Genomic DNA, 23,806 nt, shown 5'->3' with positions numbered 1-23,806 from the left:
AACAATGTGAGTGGCGGACGTGCGACACATCGGATTTCCACTGCCTGTTTAAAGAGCGATATAAACAAAAAGATTGTTCGAATTTCAGAATAAGCTTTTGTGTTTTTGTTTTCGCACGAGAGTTGTTTAGAAATAGAAGTATATGCATGCGAAAGTTTCATTGAGGACTTCTACGTTCCTCCAGTTTCACAGGATGAAATTTGCTTCGTGTATAAATATTCTCAAGATTTTTATAAGCTATCAGTAAAGCATTTTAGATAGTTTTTGCACTTTTCAATCATTAATAGTCCTACTGTAACAATAAATATTGTATATTGCTAACATGCCATAGAAATAGTTAAAAATGTCATAAATAAATTAATATATTCATATTTGAATGTACCAAGTATTATAGGGCATAATATCATATTGATATGACTTAATTATTTTAATATCATATTACTGTAATATGACTTAATACTTCATGTTAAGGAATTACTTAAAATGCAACTTGCTTTAGTTAGTAGCAGGTCAATTTGGTTTTGTTATTTTTCCTGTCCCACGCTTGTTTTATTCTTTTTGCATCCTCTTGGCAATCCCTCAAAGACTTCCAGGCAGTCGGCTAAATTTAAGCGCAAGGAAGCTCACCTGTTCTGAATCTTCAGCTGGCCTCTGTTTATATTTTCTGGCTAATGGCCATTGCCTATTGTGTGTGATATGGAAAAGTGGAAACTGCAATGAAACATTCTCAGCAATATCAATGGAATCTTAATGGGATAAATTGTTCAGAAGTATGGATTGAAATGATGCATTTGATTGTAGAAGCAGTAGTGCATTGATTCAACTGCAAAAACATAATTTAGCTTCCTCTAGCAATGTGAGGGTACTGATGGAAAGAGATAAGTCAGATGAATGCAGCTGTAACCACAACATTACACGGAAAGTGTTAAGTCTTGCCAGCATTATTTTTTGATTGTGTGAATAATTTTAAGGGGGGACTGATCAATGTGCTTCTCCAAGTAAACATATAAAATGAGATGGAACACCTGCCAAAACAATGCACATGAATTGTGGAGCTGCCTCTGAAATAGGACAATACACATTAAATGTACGTACTACACACGCAACAACTTTCCAGCATAACAGTTCCCTGATTAAAGGCAACTTCACACCAGACTCACCCACATTTGATTGTTCAATGGTCTCTTTTCTGAAGACCATACAGGGTGGAAACCATCAGGTCTTTTTGTGAGAAGCATGCAAAGAAATCCAGCAGTTGAAAAACATTTGGTTTTAGTTAGGGGCGTAGTCTGGTAAAACGAGACATGTTCCAAATTAAAGATTGTTAAAATGGTCTTTCCATCTTAGCTATTACGTTTTCACTGGAGTCCATTCTTTGTGTCTGCAGGAAAGGAAAGAAAAAGGTTTTCAGAAAATAACACTGGTTTTGGATCAAATACTTGCAGTGTTTAACACAGCCTGTCTATAAAACAAAAATATCACACATTTTTTGAAAACCTCTTTGTTGACAGTTTTATTAACAAATTGCTATCAGCAGTCTGTAGCTGTTCACAACCCATCATAGAGGGAAGCCTGTAGGGGAACACAGAACCCTTTTAGAAACTTTTAACCATGGTGGGACCACCAGGAAAGTACGAGACAAGGACAAATGATGCATCCATTGATAAATCAATTTCACATTGCACTTCCACAGTCTGCGTTTACATACCTACCTGCCCACATGGTCTTTTGGCTATAGAATTCAAACAATATGTGGCAGATCGTACAAGCAAAGGAATAGCTCACTTCCATCGTGACAGCTATTATTTCAAAACATGCTGCGTCAGAAGACTTTCCAAATTGCTTTGTTAACAAACGGCCGACCTGCATTCATACATTGAATGAGCTGAACTACGCAAGCGTGGCGTCCTGTTGTGTTGTGTTGCACAGCGGGATGCCAAACAAGAGCTTGTTAGTAACAGACGCTTTTCTCGTGGCTTATCGGAGAAGATAAGAAAACGGTGAAAATGACCGGCTAAAGTTATCATTATGTGTTAGAATCGCATTATGCGTTATAGTTGATAGAGTATTGTATTCCGTTTTTAACTAGTTGCCTCCATGCCCCCTCTCTCAGAAGCAGTGAAGAGGCTTTGATCTCGTTGCCATGGCAGCTGTCAGAAGCGCGGCGCAAACCACAGCCTGCCTGGCGCGAGACTTCTCCAACTCTACTTAGAAATGTTTGGCTTAACTAAATTCTAATCAAGACTTACTGCTTGGATGCCTTACTTCGCCTCGTTTAACCACTTCAGTTTCGAAAGCGGCGGATTGCAATGTTTTCCCTCTGATATTCAAATAAACTAGCGCGTGGAATCACCAAGGATGTCGCAGAGGTGAGTAATAACTGCCCTTTTTACTTTGTGCACGTCACTGTAAAATGTGATGCCAAGAACCACCACAGAGTTTATAAATAACGATAAATGTGTAATGTCTGTGTGAGAAAGTGAATATTTGTTACTGCTATTAACGCTGTAACGTTCGGAATTGTCTGTATAACTTGATACCAAGGGGATATGCGACTTTTCTATGTGCAAAAAAAGGAAGTTCCAAAAGAAAAGAGTTCTAGTAAGAACGCCTACTAGGAGAAAGTCTACATTGAATTGCAGTTCCTATGACAACACAGAGCCAAACTGAGAACCAGCAGTAGTTTTGTCCTCAAATAGGAGCTATTCAAATCAGCTTTGGTGTAGGTTGAGGTACTGTATGCTATTTTCAGTCATCCCACAACATCAGTTTTCTAAAGAAGAGAATTACATTTAGTAGTAGCTACTTCATAGCACTTTTTACCCCAAGCAAGGGGATTTTTCCTTACCATTCATTATTTTTCGTGGACATCCATTAGTTATTGCTTATTTGTAGTGAACTGTTGTATTTCTGCCTTTGTTGTCTGCCATATTTAAGATATCTTTAAGAGGTGCCTCTCTATTTGATTGCAAATGTAGTTTTACAACCACCCTTCTAACCTCCTCCCACAGCTCCTCCCCAGCTCCCCTCCCTCTAACTATCCCGTCCCCTCCTTTGATTTTGCCATCCCTTAAATTTGAGTAGCTCTTGGCAGTGCTAATGCCCAGAGGGGAACAATACTGTATGGGCCCATCAGAATAAGAAAAGAAGGTGGTTTCACCCTCGCCATGAACTCTTTCAACACTCACAAAAGGAGCACCCACACGCAAGGGAGTCAAAGAGGTCAGAGGACATCTGTGGAATTCATGTGTATTCAACTTTAGAAAACAAGGAATGGAGAAATAATGTTTGTCAGGGGATATCTTCCATTATGTGGCTTAATATGCTGACTTGCAGTGAATTCAATGTGCGTTCTGTTTGTGGTTTCCCACATTTAGGTTGCACAGTCAGACACAGGCGGTGCTAATTTTGGCCTGAGGGTCTAAAAACTTTCCCAGAGGGCAGGTGCTTTCAACAGGTGTAATTAGGCCTTGTTAACAAGTACCACTGCAGATTTACATGTCTCTGCCAAATGTATTTCAAAGACAGATTGCTATGGAATTTAAATCTGGAAAATCCTATATAAATTGGCATTCATAATAGATACAATAAACCAATTTTCATGTGAAAATGTAATCATTGTTTAATCCACATTATCCATACACTTCTAAATAAACTGACAGTAGAAGTAAAATATACAATTTACAGAACTGTTATCTCATAAATATAATCCCTTTCCTCTATCCAGTTCATACGGGCAAATGTGGGATGCTGCTCAGGGAGCTTTGGCGGACCTTCTGGAGGATGAATATCCCACAATGCAGCTCCGTCCTCAAAAGGACCGTCTTCAGGGCTTTCAGACACTGGCAACTTTCTACCTGCGCTACCTGAAGATATTCCGTGCCCTGGAGGAGGTTTATGATCAGATTGTTCACCCCCAAAAGAGGCGTGTTGTGCACCAGGTTCTTGAGGGGGTGATGGGACGTCTTGTAGAGCTGAAGAATGAGATGGTGGAGCTGGAGTACTCCGAGTTTCACTACTTTGATGACATATTGCAGGATTTCAAAATGACACCTGTGAGTGAGATAACAAAATATACTGTTGCATGTATAGAATGCTGGGATTGTTTTAGTCTCTTGTGGTTGTAGATTCAGAGCAGAGGGCCTGGAGGGAATTTAGGAGATTTGGGTTTGGGGAAGATTTAGCTGCTCAATGTCAAAGTGGATTTTAGTGAGCTAAGCCTCTTGTTTTTCTCTGAATTTAGTGGATGCTAATGGGGGTCACTAGTGCACAGGTTTTACATATGACCTTCTCTAGTCAGGGCTGTAATGGCTGAACATTTTTGAATCTTGTTTTAGGAGGATCTTGAGGTGCCTATTCCACGCTATTTTGTGAGGGAGAAGATAAGGGCCCTAAAAGAGAGAGAAAAGATGCTGGCCCATATTTTGGCTAAAGGAGGACATCAGAAACCTAAAACTGTGAGTGTGTCACAGTCAATGAAATATAAAAGCTCTCAATACAAATACATGTAATACAAGTCACATAATAACAGCTGTGCCAAATACTGGAGGTTTGTGGTTCTGGTTTCTGGTTAAGCAGGTGCCAGTTCAGTTCTTGTCTGTGGAGCGTGCTGTGTGGCTGCTGCAGGTCAGTGAGCGAGCTCGGCAGGGAAGACTGAGAGCTCACTTCATGAAGACAATTCGGCAGGAGGAACAAAGAAGACTTCAGGGTAACTCTAGCATGCTGGACCCAAACCAGGCAGCCACCTGCATTCAGAAGGTATCGAGCATCATCACTTGCTTTTCAACAAAAACTTTCTATTCCAGCAAAATTACTAATGCATTGCATAGATGGGTTTGAAATTGGCAAAATAATAATAAATGATCTAGAAAACTTTTATGCAGTGAATTAAATGTTACTGTATAAAGGAATAGTTCACCTAAAAATTCCAAAAATTGTATGGCTTTCAAGAACTTTGAACCTCTTAATAGGACATGAAAATAATCTATGTCTTCACTGGTATATTCCAAGAATTTTTAAGCAAAACTTAAAATTAGTTTGTATGATGAACAAGTTAAGTTTAAGTCTTTATTCACTCTCAAATCAAGTTAATTTAATTGAACAGTTGCAGGCGTACACTAAATCAAATATGGTGACACAAACTAGAAGACATACGGTGTACCTGTTGAGTTTTATGGATTCATTTTAAATTAAAATTCAAAATGTAATTAAACTTATGCATTTAGCAGACGCTTTTATCCAAAGCAACTTACAGTGCATATACATTTTTATATAATTTTTTTGTGTTCCTGGGGAATCGAACCCCCAAACTTGCTCTTAATAGCACAGTGCTCTACCAATTGAGCTACAGGAACACTAAACCCATTTTAAGCTTAATGTCCATTTTGTTGAAGCATTCTTCAAAATATTTTTTGTGTTGCTGACTTTATAACTTTCTCCTTTTTTCTTTTGTTGGTTTGTCATTACTGTTAGTCATTTTGTTGTGAAGTTAAAGGTTCATATTTTTACATTTGTCACAATTCTTGAGATTTTGTGTATAGAGATCTATTTACAGTCATTTAAAATTTTATTCCAAATATCTTTGCTCTGTATTGTGATTGCTCTTTCAGAAACAAAGATAGCTTAGTTCACTTTACATGTCAAATGTTCTAAAAATAATAAAAATAAAAAGTGTGTCACTAACTGGAAGTTTGCTGAACAAAATTTTAGTTGTTATTTTAAAATTTTCACTTTGACTAAACAAAGTAGCGTTACTTAGGGCAATTTATACAATCATTAGGAGAACTATCAATGTATATGAATATGAATGTATCATGTTGCCCTGACTTTTTAATCTTTTTAATCTTTTAAAAAAATTTTGTTGGTCGGTAAACATTTCTCACAGGTCTCACGGGTTATGAGTACACATTCAGTGTCATCAGAGTATGCCAATTGGCTATTTAGTAAGTAAAAAAAACACTGTTATTGCCCTGAAGATGATAAACACAACATAACATTGCATGAATAAATATATCATTATTTAAACTGAAGTTGATGGTCTAGCATTATACAGTGAGGTAATGCCTGCTGCCCTACCTGTGCATGAACTCAGATGCTGTAGAGGTCAGGCCATCTCCTATCACTGTCATCAGTTGTTTGACATGAAGTCCGCTCAACAAAGGACTAGGAATGACACGCGATCCCATCCAAGCATAAAAGATACATGTCATCTGTGGGAATAATGTGCTTGTAGGCCCTTTGGCGGCAGGAGGGATATCAGCATTGTAGTGCTGAGAGATGGGGAAAGGAAAGCATTCCTGGATTTTCGGTGTTGTTTTTCAGTGCCATCCTAATCATGAAATCTGAGCTCATGTATCCTGACGTCTTTTTGAGTGAGTGTTCGCTACGGTTGTTGAACCCAGACATAGATGTAGCCTGAAAGAGATAGCAGATATGATTTTAGAGCTCTGAAGTTTTTTTTGCAGTGCAGGTGTGAAACTGACATTGCTGAGTGAAAACTTACAGAAAAGCATCGACGAAAGTCCTCATGGGTAGCTCATGGGGAATTTTCTTTCAAATAGCTCATACAACAAGCATTTGTACCGTGTAGTGAATGCGATTACAGAAGGTGATAAACAGAGATTTTGGGCTCTCTCACTGCGAGGCTGTTTTCACAAGGTCTAATCCTCCCTTCGCTCTCATTCTGTAGCTCACAGCAAAACAGATTTCTGTGCTGTGAAACCCTGGAAACATAATCCTCTCTCTTCAGATGCTGTTTAAGCATCATTGTCGTTCAAACTAAAAAGGGGGATTTATTAAAAAAATAAGATAATAAGAATAATCCTTGCCTGTGTTTATGAACTGTAAACTGAGTCTTGAGATTGATTTGTCTTAGTTGTTGAGGTTATCTAAATACGAACCTCCCCACATCCTCAATGACAACCTGAATGATAAAAATCTGTTTGTCAGATCAGAATTTGGTTGCTGTATGTACATTCCTCTCATCCAAAAATCCACATTGAATGTAAGTAGACGGTAGATTGTTTCTTACCAGATAACACAAGCCAAAGGATGTACTTGATGTCAGAGTGAATATGATAATATCATTTCTGGTATGTGTCCTCAGCCTCAGTTTTCTGTCTTTCCTGCTATTATGAAGTGTTTTTCTTTCTGTCTTCCAGGTTTGGCGGGGGTATTGGGACAGGACGAGGGTCAACAAGGAGTGTCTAGAAGAGATGATATTTTTGGGAATGGTAAACACCAGGATGCTCTGCCAGTTTTATTACATTGTTTTGTACATATCTTCTCTTTTTGATCAAACCACATTCTGAACTTTTTGTACCCTTTGTTGTCTGTTGTCAGTTGTCAGTTCCATCTCTTGTGTCCTGGTGCTCTGTTTCCAGATACCAGCCCAGCAAACGACACCTAGTCCTGCCCAACTGCATGCCCAGCAGGTGGAAAGCAGGAGACATTATGTGCAGGAGGAGCATGAGGCTGAGTACCAGAAGGCACTGGTCAATATCAAAGAGTCTGTGCGCTCTGTCGATGGGCCAGATATCAAAGAGAGCCTGCAAGAACAAATACGCCAGTGGTTTCTTGAGTGTCGGTAAGTCATACATTTAAAAAAAAGTTAGCATGGTTTTAAGAAGGGTTACATTTTAATAAAAACAAATTAAAAGGTGGGTCAAAGATGCATAGGTTTTTTTTCCTATCTATTACTTTATCGAGCAAAATTGCAATTCATACATACAGTGACTTGGATTTATTTCTTATGAAGAGAATATAGAATCAAAATTATTTTATTAAATATAAAAGTCAGAGAAAAGTCCAGATGATAAAACTGTTCTGATATCCTAACAAAAAAAAATAATGACATTTTTTAAATTAACCATTGTTAATTAGTTTGGCATAATCTTTTATTATTATTTCTTATATTAAAATAATAATAATAGTAATGATACAAACAAAGACATGGTCAAACCAATATACAAGAATATATATATATATATATATATATATATATATATATATATATATATATATATATATATATATATATATATGTATATGTATATGTATATGTATATGTATATGTATATATACATATACATATACATATACATATATAAAACTTGAGTTCCCTTTCAGTCGGTCACTCTCGACGCCACGTCGGATGACCGACGAATATGGGATATCGCTTCGATAGACCAATCTACTTCGAGTGTAAACTAAACGAGCCAATGCACATTGGCATGCAATTATTGCATCCAGCTGCCGCTGATCACTGCGTGAGTATAAGAGGGCAGCAGGTGCAATGCATACCAGCTTTTCGCTTCGGAGCCGAGCGTTAGTATCGCTCTGCTCAACTGTGTCTGCTGTGAACTACGGGTTCAGCACGCTCTCGGAAGCTTCGTGTGTTGGCGAGACGGCGCTTCAGCGGCGGTCGTTCCTGTGTCGAGTGGATTTGCACACTTCAGGTTGCACTACCCCTGTCGTGTTGCAAGCGGCCATCCCCCCTGTGCGCCTCAGCACTGAAAGAGCATTTCCTAAAAGAGCAAATTCTCTCTAAAAGAGCTTCACGGGTGCGTCTTTGTAAAGACGACGGATCGTCCTTATAAGGATGACGTTTCACCCGTGCGTTTCTGGGTGCGGTCGTTACCTGGCACCGGGTGATGGTCACGATCGCTGCCTCACGTGTCTGGGCGTCGAGCACGCTGAGGTGGCTTTCGTGGATGAGTCATGTTCTCACTGCGGGAATATGACCATCTCGGAGCTGCAAACCAGGCTCCGCTACCTTCAGGGGGGCGGAGTCCCATTGCCGCGGCCGCGATCTGGGGCTCGTTCTGGCGGCCGACAGACGAGAACCACTTCCGGCAGTAGCGCGAGTGGTTTGAGGATCACAGTGGTGGCAAACCCCGCAGGGAACCAACCCTCTGGGGACCATCACTCCTCTAGCACCTCCGATCCAGTGGAGCAACCCACGGAACGCGCTGGGCCCTCTTCAAGGAGCGTACCAGCGGTATCCAGTGGGACTCCCCCCGACCAGATGTCGATCTCAGCATCGGAGGGAGAGCTGTCGGATCACGGTTCGGTTGTGCTACCGTCCTCTGGGATGGTGACAAAGCCTGATTCGGATCCCAAAGTGGCAGTTATGCTTTCCCGGGCCGCCGAGAGGGTAGGGCTCGAGTGGAATCCCCCACCGCGTCCCGAGCCCTCACGGCTGGATGATTGGTTTCTCGGGGTGGTGCGCGCTGGTTCTCAGCGCCCCACCCCAGTGCCTTTCTTTCCGGAAGTGCATGACGAGCTCACCAAGTCGTGGATGGCACCTTTTACTGCCAGAAACCAGCCGGTGGGCTCCTCCTCCCTCACCACCCTCGAGGGCGGTGCAGCAAAGGGGTATTCAGGAATCCCGTCGGTGGAGCGGGCGGTAGCGATGCAATTGTGTCCTAAGTCCGCCGCCTCCTGGCGTGGAGACCCGGTGCTCCCTTCCCGGGCCTGTAGGCACTCGTCTGGTCTGACCGGCAGTGCCTATGTGGCTTGCGGGGAAGCTGCTTCCAGGTGCACAAGGCTAAGGCACTGAAAGACCTGCACGAGGGTGGTCACGATCCAGCGCTTCTGGAAGAGCTCCGAACCGCCACTGACCTTGCGCTTCGAGCGACGAAGGTCACCGCGAGTTCGCTGGGTCGTGCGATGTCCACATTAGTGGTCCAGGAGCGCCATCTGTGGCTGGGTCTGGCAGACATGAGGGACACCGACAAGGTCCGGTTTCTCAATGCCCCTGTGTCCCAGACCGGCCTCTTCGGCGACGCAGTCGAGATTTTGGCCCAGCAATTCTCGGCTGCCCAGAAGCACACTGAGGCGATCCGACACATCCTGCCCCGGCGGGCAGCTGCTGCTATCTCCACCCACCCGCCGGCTGCAGTGCCCCAGCCTGCTCGTCGCCGAGGGCAGCCCCCTGCATCCGCCCCTGCTCACGCGTCGCATCTGCAGCAGCCTCCAAGTGGTGCCGTTGAGCTGGGCACAGGCAGGCTGCCCCTCCCGTCCTGGCCCCCGTCAAACCTGACGGTAAGCAGAAGAGCAAGAGGCCCTGGGACGGGTGACCCAGAGAGAGGTAGCTGCTTTCTGGGGGATGGTGTAGGCACCTCTCCCTCCCCTGGAGGAGGGCCAGGCGGAGAATTTGGAAATCTCGACAGGAGAGTAGTTTCCTCCCTCTCTGGGTCCCAGGAGGGCACGGAGAGTTGCGGACGGCCAAGCACCGGACCTCACTCATCCTCCTCCTTCGCCAGATGGCAGCTGCGGGCGGTTCGAGAGCGTCAACAAAGGCCCTACTCACGCACCCTCTGCCAACCCGTGGAACCAGGTGAGCCCTGCACCCCACACTCGCACCACACTCCGGCCTGCTCACAAGCCGCCCGAGTTGGGCCCCTGTGTTCCACCTCGCTGCCCCACTGCGGGTACGGCTGTGGTTCTGCTGGTCCCGCTTGTACGGTTCTTAGGCGCCTGGTCAGCGCTACCCAGCCCGTCTCGCTGGCTTCTGCGAACCATCAGCCTCGGCTATGCGATTCAGATCGCCCGGCTTCCCCCCAAGCTCTGCGGTGTCCGCTTCACTACAGTGGAAGCGTCCGATGCCCCTGTCTTGCGGAAAGAGATCGCAGTCCTACTGGCGAAGGCCGCGATAGAGCCGGTCCCTCCAGCCGATATGAGGAAGGGGCTTTACAGCCCGTACCTCATTGTACCCAAGAAAAGCGGTGGGTTACGACCGGTCTTGGATCTGCGAGTTTTGAATCGGGCCCTCTATCGGCTACAGTTCAAAATGTTGACACAGAAACGCATTTTCAGGTGCGTCCGTCCCCAAGATTGGTTTGCAGCGATCGACCTGAAGGACGTGTACTTTCACCGCTCGGCCTATCACATATGAGACCGCTCCGGCACTGGCTTTATGGCCGAGTCCCGAGCTGGGCGTGGAAGCGCGGCACTCACCGGGTCCAAGTTACACCGGCCTGTCGCCAAACCCTCACTCCGTGGTCAGATCTGGCATTCCTATGGGCAGGGGTGCCCCTAGAGCAGATCTCCAGGCATGCTGTGGTTTACACGCATGCCTCCACCACCGCCGGGGGGGCCACGTACAACGGGCATGCAGTATCAGGGGTTTGGACGGGCCCGCAGCTGCAGTGGCACATCAATTGCCTAGAGTTGTTAGCAACGCACCTTGCCTTGAACCGTCTCAAAGGTCTCTTACGAGGCAAGCCTGTGCTGGTCCGATTGGACAACACTGCGACTGTTGCGTACATCAACCACCAAGGTGGTCTGCGCTCTCGTCGCATCTTGCAACTCGCCCGCCACCTCCTCCTTTGGAGTCAGAAGGTTCTGAGGTCACTTCGTGCTGTTCACATTCCAGGCCTGCTCAGTCGTACAGCCGACGAGCTGTCTTGAGCAATGCTCCCGGGAGAATGGCGACTCCATCCCCTGACGGTCCAGCTGATTTGGAGGCGGTTCAGAGCCGCTCAGGTAGACCTGTTTGCTGCTCCAGAGACCTCTCACTGCCAGGCTTTCTACTCCCTGACCGAGGGAACTCTCGGCACGGACGCACTGGCACACAGCTGGCCGCGGGACCTACGCAGGTATGCGTTTCCCCCAGTGAGCCTTCTCGCACAGACGTTGTGCAAAGTCCAGGAGGACGAGGGAACTAGTGCTCCTCTCGACAGCCCCTCCTTGGCTGGTTCCTCTGAGGAGGGATTTACTGACTCAGAGACGGGGCACCATTTGGCACCCGCGTCCAGACCTTTGGAAACTCCATGTTTGGTCCCTGGACGGGACGCGGAGGTTCTAGGTGACCTACCCCAAGAGGTAGTTAACACCATCACTTCGGCAAGAGCACCGTCTACGAGACACGCCTATGCCTTGAAGTGGAACCTGTTCGTTGAGTGGTGTTCTTCTCGCCGAGAAGACCCCCGAAGATGCCCGATTGCGGCCGTGCTATCCTTTTTGCAGCAAGGGTTGGAGCGAAGGCTGTCTCCCTCCACCCTCAAAGTCCAGGTTGCCGCTATTGCTGCGTACCATGACCCTGTGAATGGGAAGTCTTTGGGTAAGCATGACCTCATCATCAGGTTCCTTAGAGGGGCCAGGAGGTTAAATCCATCCCGGCCCCCCTGTATACCCTCTTGGGACCTGTCTCTAGTGCTTAAATCACTACAGCAGGGCCCATTCGAGCCTTTGCATTCAGTTGAGCTAAAGTTTCTTTCATTGAAAACTGTGCTCCTGCTTGCACTGGCCTCCATCAAGAGGGTAGGGGACCTGCATGCATTTTCGGTCAACGATTCGTGCCTAGAGTTCGGGCCGGCTGACTCCCAGGTAATCCTGAGGCCCCGGCCTGGCTACGTGCCCAAGGTTCCCACTACACCCTTCAAAGACCAAGTGGTGAACCTGCAAGCGCTGCCCCTGGAGGAGGCAGACCCAGCCCTGGCTTTGCTTTGTCCTGTTCGAGCATTAAGGTGCTACGTAGACCGGACGCAAAGCTTCAGGACCTCAGACCAGCTCTTTGTCTGTTACGGAGGCCGGCAGAAGGGGAATGCCGTCTCTAAGCAGAGGATGGCCCACTGGATTGTGGATGCCATAACCCTGGCTTATCAGGCTCAGGATGTGCCCTGCCCGTTCAGGCTTCGAGCTCACTCAACTAGAAGTGTTGCATCCTCCTGGGCGCTGGCTCGTGGCGCCTCGCTGACAGATATTTGTAGAGCTGCGGGCTGGGCGACCCCTAACACGTTCGCTAGGTTCTATAGCCTTCGTGTAGAGCCGGTATCCTCCTGTGTTCTCACCTCAAACGGGTAGTGGCACTGAGAGGCCCCGGTTAGTGTCGGCTTGCTAAAACTGCTCCAGAGTGTCCGAACTGTAGACCCTGTTGAGTTCCTCCATCACCCTAGGCAGCTGGACGCGGCGGAACGTCCGGCGCCAGGCCTTCATGATGAATCCGTGAGAACCATGGAAGGCTGGGCTCCATATTGAGACCTAAGCGGTACTCGTATGTGTATAGTCCACGGTATAGCCTTAGAGCCCGTGTTTCCCCGGCAGACTTCTGCCTTCCCAAGAGGGTTTTAATCACCTCAAATTTCTCCGTATACTCCTAAACGGATGCTATATGTGTATTTGCCTCCGAGACCTCCTTCGGGAAGGATGGGGCTTCCGCAGCGTCCCGGCTCCAAGTGGACCGGGTACGTTTTCCCAGTGTTATCCAATCTCACCCAGTGAGGTAGTGCTTTGACAATGGTGAGTGGAGCTACTTGTTCTGAGCCCCGGCCTACTCCTAATAGGGGCGCAGGCGGCTCGCACAGGGCACTGGAAGGGGCAGCACCCATGGCGCTTTGATAGGGATCCCATATTCGTCGGTCATCCGACGTGGCGTCGAGAGTGACCGACTGAAAGGGAACGTCTCGGTTACGTATGGTAACCCTCGTTCCCTGAAGGAGGGAACGGAGACGCCACGTCCCGTCGCCATGGTTGCTGTACCGCCGCTGAGCTGCCGGGTTCCCGGCTCGGCTCCTCAGCGAAAAACTGGTATGCATTGCACCTGCTGCCCTCTTATACTCACGCAGTGATCAGCGGCAGCTGGATGCAATAATTGCATGCCAATGTGCATTGGCTCGTTTAGTTTACACTCGAAGTAGATTGGTCTATCGAAGCGATATCCCATATTCGTCGGTCATCCGACGTGGCGTCTCCGTTCCCTCCTTCAGGGAACGAGGGTTACCATACGTAACCGAGACGTTTCTCTGCAGTTCCTGCTGACTATATGTCAAGGTCAAAAAAAAAAAAAATGCAGATGACCTAAAAAGGTAATGACATTTATAGATTAATAATTGTAAAATACTTTTTTTCCAGAAAAATATATATTTAAAAATAAATAAATAAATAAATAAGGAATTGCAGCAAATTGTGACAAAATTCAATAATATTTTTTTTCCACTTATGAAAAAAAAAGGGCTTTTTGTTCCTCTGCATTCCCTCAATTACGTTCTCAGAATGTCTGGGACTAATCACACCTATGCACTCTTCTAGACGTCTCCTTTTGCTAATCTGCTAATTTGCGTTCACAGCTTTTCCTTTCATCTCCATCCACTCAATGCATTATTTCACTTTAATTGTAAAGTACATTCCTGGACTTTCGTCTCTTCCTTTTGTGAAGAGGCTGGAATGTAAGCAGTCAAAGCGAATGCTCTCTTTTACCCAGGGCTGTTTATGCTTAACTAATGCATGTGCTATTTTCAAGTGTGTAGAGTGAGACTGGTCTGATTAGTGCATTCCAGCCTGATTTACGGCCTGCCACTGCATGCTGCTGCCCATTAATGCAGAGACAACAGTCATAAGTCATCTCAGTTGGACAACACAATGTAGTGGGGGGAGTTCAGTAGCTTTGTCTCCGGTTAGTGGCCTCTTTCTCTGGCCCCTTCCAATGACCTTGCTGGGCCCATGCTGGTTGTATAAGGGATGTATGGGATACCAGGTCAGGACCTGCAAGGTGAAGTATGTTGGCGTGCTTTCCATGTGCTGATGAAGTGGAAGAGAGATAGGTGGAGTATTTAAACAGCCAGTCAGACATATGCTGTAAAACATATAAACGCTTTACCATTATTACAATTTTCATTTTAGGGTTCTGGAAGTAAAAACCATAGGGAAAATAGGTTTTAATGCTAACTTATAAACCTTTAAAGAGGTTTCAATGTTGTTTGGAATCAGTATGGTGTTGAAGCCATCTATTTACATTATTATTTATTTTTATTATTATTTATAAAATAATCATGTTTAACAACTGAATCTGTGGTGAAAGAATACATTACCCATGATGCTGTACAAAATTCCACACAAGAAATTCATAGCATGCAAATCATGGCAAAAGAGCTAGCAGGGAACGTCCATTTCTAATACAACTTTAATTGAATAGATGTACATTTCTTCATTGTTTTAATATTATTAGATTATTCTTAATATGATTGTAGTTCCTTCGCTTCCTAAAGCTGATAAGAACACAGTCTTGTTTCTTTGTTTTTGTTTTTGTTACTTTTTTTCTGCAATGTTCTGATTCACCTAGTAGGTGGTTGGCTTGGTTCATGACATAACACTACAATTTTTAATTCGTATGGGAAAATCGTGTGGGGACTAATGCACTCTACACTGAGGTACCAGTTTCATTGTACATTACCTTAACAATCCAAAAATATACTTGGTTTATTCAAAATGAAGTGAATCTTTTTTTTATTTTATTTTCCTTTCAGTGAGCAGATTTAGTTGAAATTCAATCCTCCGCATTACAGTAGTACAGCTTTCAGCATGAGCTACCATATTGGAAGTGAGTTTTAGCAGTGTGCTACTGATTAAGTTAGCTAGAGCAAAGAGAGCTCAGGCTGGGGCCGGGCTCTGACTGACACTTTTACCCTGTTATTCTAAACCTGCCCCAGCTCCCCTGAGAGTCAGCGCTGGACCTGGCTAATGTATCCTCCCCATGTGTGAAGTTCACAGTTCAAATATGATTGATTTGCCTTTGTTCACGCGATCTGCTTTGTTTATCTATATGTTCACACAGGCATGAAGTCTGTGTTACCTCATCTTTAAAAAATCTTTAAGGAAAATTGAGTTCTTCACATATATTTTCAGTTTAGAAAATTTAAACCAAAAAAGTTAAGTAATAGGCGTTTCTGTTTCTTGAGAGATCATAGTCTTAAATATAAATTTTATATATGTTCTCTTTAATCTGGACTACAGCACTGTACATTTCTGCTGTTTAAAAACATTCTAGAAAGTCACCTAATTTAAGTTCAAAGTGTAAACATGTAATATAATGCATTTTTAAATGAAATAATAAATGACATTATTGCTGTTTTGTGTTTCAGAGATGCAACTGGGAAATTCCCTGACTTCCCAAATCCTGAAGATGGAGGATCTGCATCTATATTTGCTCATAAGACACCAGAACAGGTTATTAATCCTATCAGTCTACAACATCCATCCAGAGACTATCCATCATACTTTTGCTATTAAATATTATTTGATTTCAAAAGGAAATTTTCATTTTTAGACGAAGAATAACTTTTCACAGTAATGCTTGTTTAAGAGTGCTAACATGTCGTGTTTTGAAGGTTGCTGCTGAATTTGCTGCCAGAGAAGAAGAGAGGGAGAAGAAGAAAAAATCAAAGGGAGAGAAAGACAAAAAAGGGAATGACCGCAAAGAGAAGAAGAAAGAAAAGAAAGAGAAGATGAAGGGGAAAAAGGGGAAAGGAGATACAGAGGTGGGGCCATGCCTTGATAAAAACGTATCACTGTTGCATAGGAATCAATAAAGTATTTTTAAAGTATCTGTATCTGCAGAATTAAATCAGCTGATGTGGCACAAATGTCAGTGTCCAGTGACTCGGATGACCCTTGTGGTCATGCCCACACACAATGAACCAGATTGGTTGAACTGCATAGTGCTGAAGAATTTGAGTACAGATCGAATATTGTAAGAAAATCTCTTTGTTTTCCATTGCACATTCTCGTTTAGTGTTTCTAGTCCTTGTCAATTATTGCATACTAGTTGCATTTCCATTCCAGGCATGTTCCTCTTAACCTCTCAGCTACTTTGCATTACACTTAGATGAAAGCAGGTTTATAGGCGTTCCTTTCAGCATCTGTGCTAGACAGTTTAATTTCACAGATTTCCCTGAGGTGAGAAGGCCTGAAGTTTCCAGCTATTAAGGTAAAATAGTCATAGATGAGAGAATTATGACACATCACAGCAGCACTTGCATCATTCCATCTTAGAGAAAGACATTTAACGTACTCAGTACGCTCATATTCTCACGCATAATTGCGCACCGTAAATGTCTAGAGAACTGTAATATCCCAGCCAGTGTTTTGTTCAGGATAGATTAAGATTAGGAATGTTGAGGATATTAGTTTGTTAAACTCATCGACATTCTCCGGAAATATCTGTGATTTCAGCAAGGCGTTCCTGTGTTGTTCCACCCAGCTTTGACGGTATCCTTGATAACCTCTTGCTCTCCCTATTCAGAACTCTTCCTCTTATTAAACATAGATATAGCTTTGGTTTTCTCTAATACGACATCCAGACTCCCTGTGTTCCAATATTTTATTTTAACAACGCATTAAGATAAACTAGACTAATTATGTTTTAAAGCTCAGGTGTGGCAGACAGCAGTCTTTCGTGTTTAAGTCCAAAGTGATTTAGGTTTATGTGAGGATTAATGTTCTCTGAGCTGACCTCTGAATGCCATATGCTGACCGATGGCTACTGTGAAGCAGTCAAGCGATGAAAATGCCCGCTCATGCTGATTGGCTGCATTCCGGAGTTATAGAATGAAGTCTTTGTTCATGCTTCCCTTCATAAGAGCACCTGTAATCCTCATTGGAGAGCCGAACTACTGATATCTACTCACAATGAAGCCAATCTGACCTTTTTCAAAGGCTCACATCCTGTTGGAAAGCTGAGTCTTTCAATAGTTAATTAAGGAATTTTTGTTAGAGCTCTTATGTTGGCCTAGTTTAGTGTTAGTTTAAATGTTCAAGTGCCACTCAAAGGCTCCTTGTTAAAGAAAAAAAAAGTCAGTACCAAATACATTATACAAAGAATGTTTTTAAATCTGTGATTAGTAAATATTTACCGTATTTCCACCATTGCTTACCAATGAATAAAATATGTTTTTAATTTATTTGATGTAAACAACATGACAAGGATATATAGAAATTTACTTTTTGTATATTTTGAATAATATAAAAAAACATGCAGATCGAAAATATATAAAAATGGCCCAAAAAATAAACGAATATAAAAATAACTTTTTAATTTAAAAATTAATAAATTAATACATTTTTAAAACCCGTATTCTCAATTTATTTGTGTATATTTTGAATTTAAAAAAATATGCACATGTTTTTGTTCCCTATATCTGACAAATGTAATTAGACCTGGCCACAGGTTTCTTTGATATAATCTGCCAGATCCATTTGGAAGTTGTGTCTAATGCCACATGAGTAATCATAAATCACTGCTCCCAGGCACTCAAGTGCCTTTCATATTTCAGATGGATTTGTGTCTCTTTTGGGGGTCATTAGCTGCTAATGGAGAAATGTGTTTAAAGAAAGATATACAGCCTCCATTTGACTTATTCCTTCTGAAAATGCTCTACTCCCAAGCAGACACACTCTGCGGTTTTGAGTATGTGCCTGTGACACGCAAGCCATACATTCACATGAGTATGTGAGGATGTTGATTTACTTTTAATGTGCGACCCCTAGTTGAGAGAAAGGAAAACAGGAGGCACCGTAAATCATGCTCGCAGCGTCGCATTCAGCCCCCGCTGTGTATTCACATCATTAAAATGCCAGTGCTGAGGGTGACCCCGCACCAGAGCAGCGTGCAAGAACATCGCCCTGGGAAGATTGTTGATCACTCATGTGGAATCTCAGTCTCTCTGATTTAATCATAACTTGACTTCAGTTATTTCAGAGAACTGTCCTTGTCCACCGTGTAAAGTTCGTATACAGGAAAACAGTGATGAAGTGCTTGTGAAGGACCCACCTTAATACAAATCGTCTGTTTTGCAGGAAGAAGAGAAGGGATGGAAGATGACTCCCAGTAACTTCCTTCCTACAGTAGTTGAGGGAGCCAAAATGTACAAAGGTAAGCAGGAGATGACGGCAAATGGGTGCAGTCTGCGTGTCTGTCATCAAAATTAATGCTGCTTTTCCATGACCAAATGACTGATTCTCAACCATGTCAACAGTGTTTGTGTGAGGTCAATGAGCGAGGGAGCTTTCATCACAATCGTGACATGAAATGTGTCTGGAATACGTCTAAGTAACCAATAATGATAGGGCCATGTCAGATTCTCAGGTCAAGACCAATCCAGATGGTTCCCCACCACCACATTCCTCTTCTTTCTCTATGTCTTTCACCCACGTCTTTCTCCTTCCCCCTTCTTTTGTGACTACAGATAAGTTTTCTTGCCCTCTCATTAAAGCTGAGTCTCTTGACGCCACATTGAAGTCCAGCTCCTCCTCTTTCTATAATCAACAGCAGTCGTTTGTCACTCCCCCGTTGCCTTGGCTTCATGGCAAGAACAGTTTTTCACAGGCCATATAACTGACTACATTTGTTTGTGAAGTGATGTTCATCCAGTTCTCTCCAAACGATTAACACTGTAAAACAGTACTGATAAATTTATCAATTGACATAGTGTTAACTAGCCATGAGAAGGAGTAAACTGTACCATCAGGGCAATGCATTACATAAACACTGCTATAAACATTGACTAAAATATAAAAACATGTAGCCAACACACTCTGATTACAACAATTATATTAAGTGGCAAAATCATATGATATAGTACGACTTGGATCTTGGATTATATGGAAACATATAACTTTTACACATTTCTTTTCCTGTCACAATCATGGTTAGGTTTAGGGTTTGGGTAAGGGGTTAAGCTTTATGTTTTGATTTGAAATAATACTGTCAATTAAAAAAAGAAAAAAGTTTTGTAGGCAAATCATATCAAATCAATTTATAGCAAATCATAGCAAATCAAATTATAATTTATTGTGAAGAATATAGGGATGTTCTTAACATCTAGAAAAATAAATGAATAAATAAAGATTTAATGTGTTAAAAAAAACTATAAATATGTGATGCATCACAAATTAATTTTTGTGGATTTCTATCCTTTTTATTGTTTTTCACTATAAACCTATACTACCGTTGACTGGAAAATTTTTCAGAATGATTAAAAGTAAAAGTATCATTTAAATATAAGTATAATTTTTACTTTTTTATTAAATTGTAAACCGTTTTTACTGTATAATATTTTTCATGGATGACCTAAATTATTATGGTTGTAAATCATTTGTTCAGCTCAGACATGAAGAGCAATGTAAAATATTGCCATTTATTTCAACAGTAAAATTAATTTAATTCTTCCCATCCACACAAATGGCTTTGCCACATTCTATGCCCTATCTGACCTGAACAAAACAAAATGTCTAGACATTTGGCAAAAAAAAAAAAAAAAAATAACACCCGTGTTCAGGGATTTTTTTTTCTTTTTTGCCATGCATTGGTCATAGAGCTCATGGTAGCGGTGCCTCAGGGGTTGAAATATATTTATTGTCCAAGTTTCACACGTATTCCATCTGCAGTGTGTATACAGTATGTGTATGCGGTGCAGAAGCAGCTACGAGAGCGCATTATTGTAACGCGAAAGCACATTAAAATAATGCTCGAGCGCGAATCTCTCCTCTCGCACGCAGATTTCCTTTGCATTGTTACAAAACCAGACGCACATGCTCAGATACACGCTGCTCTTGCCCCGGAGAGAATGCGTGCACTTAAAAAGTGTCTCCTCTCGCTCAACCTGTGTTTTGTGCACTCACAACTCTCTCTATGCTCATGCGCTAGATATTAAATCTTTCTGCACCTTTCTATTCCTAACCTTTTCTGTTCACATCTTTTACCGCATGCAGTTTGAACGTTCTGATCTGTTAACATGGGCTCGAAAAAAATACGCATCACAGACAGAGTGTGTGAACCTGGAGTCAGGCATATGCCCAGTCTGTTCTGTCCTTGTGCTCCACTTAGGCATGCTGCATTCTGATTGGTTGGATAGCATACATGTGGGAGGTCGGGGTCGCGGAAAGTCGTGCTATAAAGCGATTTAGAAATCACGCATGCTGCAAATCGTGATTTTATTACGATTTCGATTAATCGCACAGCCCTACAAGAAAGTGTTTGTTTAGGAGCCATAATTCAACCTCAGCACTGCCTGCAGAACAGCAAATGTATCAAGTCACCCCTGAAATCTTGTGACAAGACAAGCATGTTAATGACTGAGACACTACATCCTGTTAGTTTAGATGTTTAAGGTCTCGCAAAAGGAAATGAGAAGACTGGACTGCACTTCTGTGTTTAAATGATCCATGAAGACAAGGTTAGAGAGCTAGATCTCAGATCTTCCGAAACAACTGAACGTTTCTGTGCATGTCTGTGAATGTTTGTGTCAGTAGGGAGCAGGTGAACCAGAGGTCTGCAAAAACACATTCTAAACATGTCATTCTAGTATTTCCAGGATGGATTGCTGTGACAACATCCTGTTCTGTTGCCTGTGTTCGGTGATTAGAGAACTTCTATCAACAAACAGCATTTTACATCACACCAGTTCCATTTTAGTTGTGGTTTGGTCCATTACCAACCATCTCTAGGGTCAGCTACAGTTTTCTCTTCTACTACAACTGACTCATTTACTTTCTCTTACCTGAGAGAGATGTGAGGTATTTTTTAAAGTCAACATCTGATAAGGAAAACGTCTGTCTTTTTAAAATCACTGAATCTTACATTTATCTGACAGCTGTGCATTTGCCTTGTAACTCTGAATGAGTCTATCATTCTTCAAAGAACATAGAGATTCACTGAAGCGGATCATCAACTTCACATCTGCTGCAGTTCTTTGTTTTCGAAGCCCCTCCACATGTATTCATCACGAGACACATGTTGACGTTAAGTCACGTCAGTTGCTTCCATCTTCTACAGGTCTTTGATTCTTAATCTTTCCCTTCAAACCATCAAACTGCAGTGTGATTGTAATATCACTACAATCTATGCAGTGAGAAATGCAATTTTGAAGCATAAAATGACACTGCATTGTGCGATGAACCACTCTCAAGTTCAATTACATTAACATTAAGCATACTTGTAGTGCAATACAAGTAAGCCCCAGACAGCTGCACTGCAACGTGAATTAAGATGCTGTTTTTGTGTAACAGCTGCAGTGCATTGGCATGGATACAGTTGCAGTTTTCAAATGTCACTATATAGGCCTCCAGTTGAAAACCTTTTCATAGTAGTGGCCTACCATATACTGTGGCTTTATTGATACAGTATTTGCTGCTATTGTAGCCAAATAGTTATATTTTGCTATTTTATTATGTACAATGAACAGATAAAACCCTCTGTGTGTAAAATATTTCAAATATACAGTACTACTATTATACTACATATAGAGAGTATACTAACTTTTAAAACTGCACCCAATCCAGCATCATAATTATACAGTGCAAGCATGTAAACTGAATTATATACTACTGCAGTTTTGCAGCACAAGTGTGGTGATTTGGATTCAGTGGAAGTGAATTTTTCAGTATTGCTGTTGCACTGTGCTAAATTTTGTATGTTTTAAGTTACAAATATCACAATAAATGTTTTGAATGTGTTTATTGGAAATTTAAATAATTTAATGTTGCAGGTGACAGCATGGGATGTGTCAAGTGTGATAGTCATGTACATGCATCTTTATCTCTGTGTGTGTGTGTGTGTGTGTGTGTGTGTGTGTGTGTGTGGTGTGTGTGTGTGTGTGTGTGTGTGTGTGTGTGTGTGTGTGTGTGTGTGTGTGTGTGCGCATGGGTGGGTTGGGTGTGTGTGTGTGTCTGTGTGTGCGCATGTACAGATGCCTTTTTGACTGGAAAATATTTCAGCCAGCGAGCAGCTGTAACCTTGAAGGAAGCAATTATATGCCCAGTCAAAGCTGCTTAATTCTTTTCATTAGGATTTTCCTCTAAACGTCACCTTGCACAGTCTGCAGAGCAAAGGGTTACATTCCAGAAGAATGAAGCTTAAAGGTGTAATGAAAAGCAGAGATCAGAGCTTACCTCCCAAATATTTGACATGGTTGAGTGGATAACGATGTCCTTCTCACAGCGTATTGCTTATATCTACAATAATCATTGCTGTCATCAACATTGTCCATAGAATACTATTACTTTAGATGATGAAGTTGTCAAATGTAAATTAAACATTGCTGGTTTTTATTATTGTAAAAAGAAGTGTGAGTAAATATGCACTTTTTGTGTACTTGAAATCTTAAAAGTATTTAAAAGTAAAAAATAAAAACTAACGACATAAAAGTTCATTTTTAAAAAAGTGTACTTTAAAAAAAGTTAACTTTGTTGTAATATTACATTTAAAGTTTATTTTAAAGAACACTTTAAATAATTGTTTCAATAATTGTTTGTTCTTTTTATTCTGTGTTGACTAACATGTAAATTAATTGATTATATTTTTTTAACTGTAAAAAATTAAATGTTGATAAGGTGTAAAAAGGTACCTGCCCAGTGACAGCTTTTTTACCTTTTTTTCTGAGAGTGTAGTGTATTATTCATTATTGCATGTAAAGTTTATCAATTCTGAATATATATAAAAAAATAAAATATAACTATATATATATATAGTTTCAATAGAAATTATAATAAAGTATATTGTACTTGTCATGCACTTAAGCATATTTAAAAAAGAAAGGGAAAAGTGGGTCAAAAACACAAAAACTCATTTGATTTAATATACAGTTTAATTTAATTGCAATTAACATGCAATTAAGTGTCTGAAAACATTACATTACGTTTTCACTTAATTATATTATTTCTGTATAATAAGTACGCACACAGCTTGTACGGTAAACAATGTGAGCAGCCATTCTGAACTCAAATAACTAAAGCTTTGTATGATATGTTCAGCAGACAAACATGTCCATGTCCTACATCCTGCCTGTCAGACAGCTAATTAGAGCGGAGGGTCTTTGGTGTGTAAGCTAATCGGCAGCACACTGTTTTATCAGCTGTCTGTAATTGGGATATGATCATGTGGTGGGTTTATTTAGTTGTAATGAGGCGGAAAGGTGAACACCATATTTCCCCAGAATCAGACAATAACCAGCATGATCTCTAGAGGGACAAGCTCTGTTGAGAAAGTCACCCGCACTGCTGTTGAGAATGGCTTATAGAGAGGCAAAGGAAG

The 23,806-nt window shown here is 42.1% G+C and overlaps 1 protein-coding gene and 1 long non-coding RNA gene across 3 annotated transcripts in view; one reads left to right on the top strand and one right to left on the bottom strand.

Moving 5' to 3' along the window:
- The first annotated feature begins 1,732 nt into the window (after positions 1 to 1,732).
- drc11 (dynein regulatory complex subunit 11) overlaps positions 1,733 to 23,806 on the top strand; it is a 42,538-nt gene continuing 20,464 nt past the window's right edge. Inside the window, exons 1-9 of one of the 2 annotated variants that reach the window (XM_026262127.1) lie at positions 1,733 to 2,369; positions 3,728 to 4,055; positions 4,338 to 4,457; positions 4,579 to 4,758; positions 7,161 to 7,232; positions 7,383 to 7,585; positions 15,861 to 15,945; positions 16,107 to 16,256; positions 18,574 to 18,649. In XM_026262127.1, the coding sequence (XP_026117912.1) occupies positions 2,359 to 2,369; positions 3,728 to 4,055; positions 4,338 to 4,457; positions 4,579 to 4,758; positions 7,161 to 7,232; positions 7,383 to 7,585; positions 15,861 to 15,945; positions 16,107 to 16,256; positions 18,574 to 18,649 (1,225 nt within the window). In that variant the 5' untranslated portion in view covers positions 1,733 to 2,358. Of the gene's footprint in view, positions 2,370 to 3,102; positions 3,223 to 3,727; positions 4,056 to 4,337; positions 4,458 to 4,578; positions 4,759 to 7,160; positions 7,233 to 7,382; positions 7,586 to 15,860; positions 15,946 to 16,106; positions 16,257 to 18,573; positions 18,650 to 23,806 lie in introns of those variants that run through there. The other variant, XM_026262128.1, reaches the window with a different exon arrangement.
- LOC113096845 (uncharacterized) lies at positions 4,622 to 7,162 on the bottom strand. The gene is made up of 3 exons (XR_003288668.1): positions 7,031 to 7,162; positions 6,076 to 6,414; positions 4,622 to 4,745 (listed from the first exon to the last, which is right to left on the bottom strand). It is a non-coding gene; the product is annotated as an uncharacterized LOC113096845 (long non-coding RNA).

Source organism: Carassius auratus, chromosome 6, assembly GCF_003368295.1.
Source record: "Carassius auratus strain Wakin chromosome 6, ASM336829v1, whole genome shotgun sequence".
Classification (NCBI taxonomy): Eukaryota; Metazoa; Chordata; class Actinopteri; order Cypriniformes; family Cyprinidae; genus Carassius; species Carassius auratus.
This window is presented reverse-complemented; position numbering and strand designations above follow the sequence as displayed.